We start from the raw sequence: 1710 nt of genomic DNA, 5'->3' as shown, positions 1-1710 counted from the left end.
TTGAAAAATGCCGATCCCAAAGGATAATTGCTCCGTCGAATGGCGATTTTGTCGGGATGTTTTTTCCCTTTTGTTGCATGATCTGTCAGTGCAACGCATCCACGTGAGCCATAGTTAATTAAGTCACTACAATACACACAATAAGCTTTGCCTGCTACGTCAAAGCTTATTGTCCAAGAGCTTCTGTAACTTCGTCGAACTTGGAACCAATTTTAACCTTTACAGTGACTTTTCTGTCAAGCCAGTCCAATCGGAATTTATTCTTGACATTTGAGTCAATTTCTAGGATTAAAGACTCCTGATCTTTCGTCAAAAATTTCATAATTCCGCTCAAAACGATCCCAGAACAATGAATTTGCGAGACGAACAGGCCGCCATGAATCAGGTAAAACAATATGTTACATGCAATTTGATTGGTCCAATCGCTTGTAGTTAACCAATCGCTGGGCCGTTTATAATCGAGCTAAGACTTCCGCAACAAATAATGCCTTCAGTGATCTGATTAGTTGAAGCTTTCATACACGTGCAATCGCAGGGCTGTTTACAAACGGAAAACGGAGAGACTGTTCGGGAGAGCTCGTGAAAACTCGACGATAAGGTACCTGACCGCCCCTAAAATTTTCTCAACGGATTTAGACGATTCACAAAAATGATCAATTTAAGAAATAAAACGGCGGATTTCCGCGGATCCGCGGAAAATTGCCATGTATGTAAAGATAAGAGCGCTAAGGCGCAATTCATCTTGAGTTTCAAATTCAACTTTCTAAAATGAGAATGGACTGATGGACTTTTATCAAGGTACGGTCAAAGAAAATAAATGTATACGTTACATAACCACTTAGTTCCACAGACGTGACAAAATTAACGGCATCTTTGTGTATCGACATTGTTTATGTAGATAATAGTATTGGGAGAAAAAAAACACACCCAATAATGCAGAAAAAGATTCAAGCTTTCGATAGAAATGCTAACAAAATAAACGTTAAAATTCAGAAGCGCTCACCTTCGCCTGGTTGATGATGAGTCCCATGAAGGTGGACACCAGCTTGGAACGGGACAAGGACGGAGCCAAACGCCGCACGTTGGACTTGGACGCCGGCAAAGCGGCGGCCGGCTCCTCCGGTGCCGTCACCGTGTACGAGTATCGAGGGGACGGCATGGTGGACGCAGCTGCAACAGTCTCAAACAAAAAGCGAGGGGGAAACCGAAAAGCAAAAGTCCAGGGAATTTAGGGGTGCGTAAACGATGAAGAGGAGTCCAGTGAAGTGAGGAGGGAGCCTTGGAAAGGGTTGTCGCGCGAATAGCCCACCGGCAGACTTGAGAGTAAACGGTCGACTAACTACCGCGTAAGTCGTTTTTACTGTGAACGTGAACGCCTCTTGCTCCTCCTCTTCTTCTTCTGAACTGAGAGACGGCGCAGTGCTGCCTTCGGAAGTCATAGGAAACACGAGGCATCTAATCATGTTTTTCTCGACCTATTTTTTTTTTCATTGGTATAATTTATTCCAAAATAATCGCAACAAAAAGTGTGCACTGTAGTGCGGCTCCAAATTTTGTGTTGGGGAAAAAAAACCGTTTACTTTTACACCTACAGCCACGCGGAACAAACATACACCGCGTCTTTCTTTCTCTTTGTTTCTTTCATCAATATTCAAACACATCACAACACAGCCACAAACCAATGAAAATAGAACGTAAACCATTCGAACA

The 1710-nt window shown here is 43.1% G+C and overlaps 1 protein-coding gene across 1 annotated transcript in view; it reads right to left on the bottom strand.

Moving 5' to 3' along the window:
* Window positions 1-1445, bottom strand: part of LOC109515659 (ubiquitin carboxyl-terminal hydrolase 2-like) — a 6612-nt gene extending 5167 nt beyond the window's left edge. Inside the window, exon 1 of the mRNA XM_019869616.1 lies at window positions 1004-1445. Coding sequence (XP_019725175.1) covers window positions 1004-1159 — 156 coding nt within the window. The 5' untranslated portion in view covers window positions 1160-1445. The remainder of the gene's footprint in view (window positions 1-1003) is intronic.
* Window positions 1446-1710: the final 265 nt, after the last annotated feature.

This window comes from Hippocampus comes, unplaced genomic scaffold (genome assembly GCF_001891065.2).
Source record: "Hippocampus comes isolate QL1 unplaced genomic scaffold, H_comes_QL1_v1.1 scaffold109, whole genome shotgun sequence".
Lineage (NCBI taxonomy): Eukaryota > Metazoa > Chordata > Actinopteri > Syngnathiformes > Syngnathidae > Hippocampus > Hippocampus comes.
This window is presented reverse-complemented; position numbering and strand designations above follow the sequence as displayed.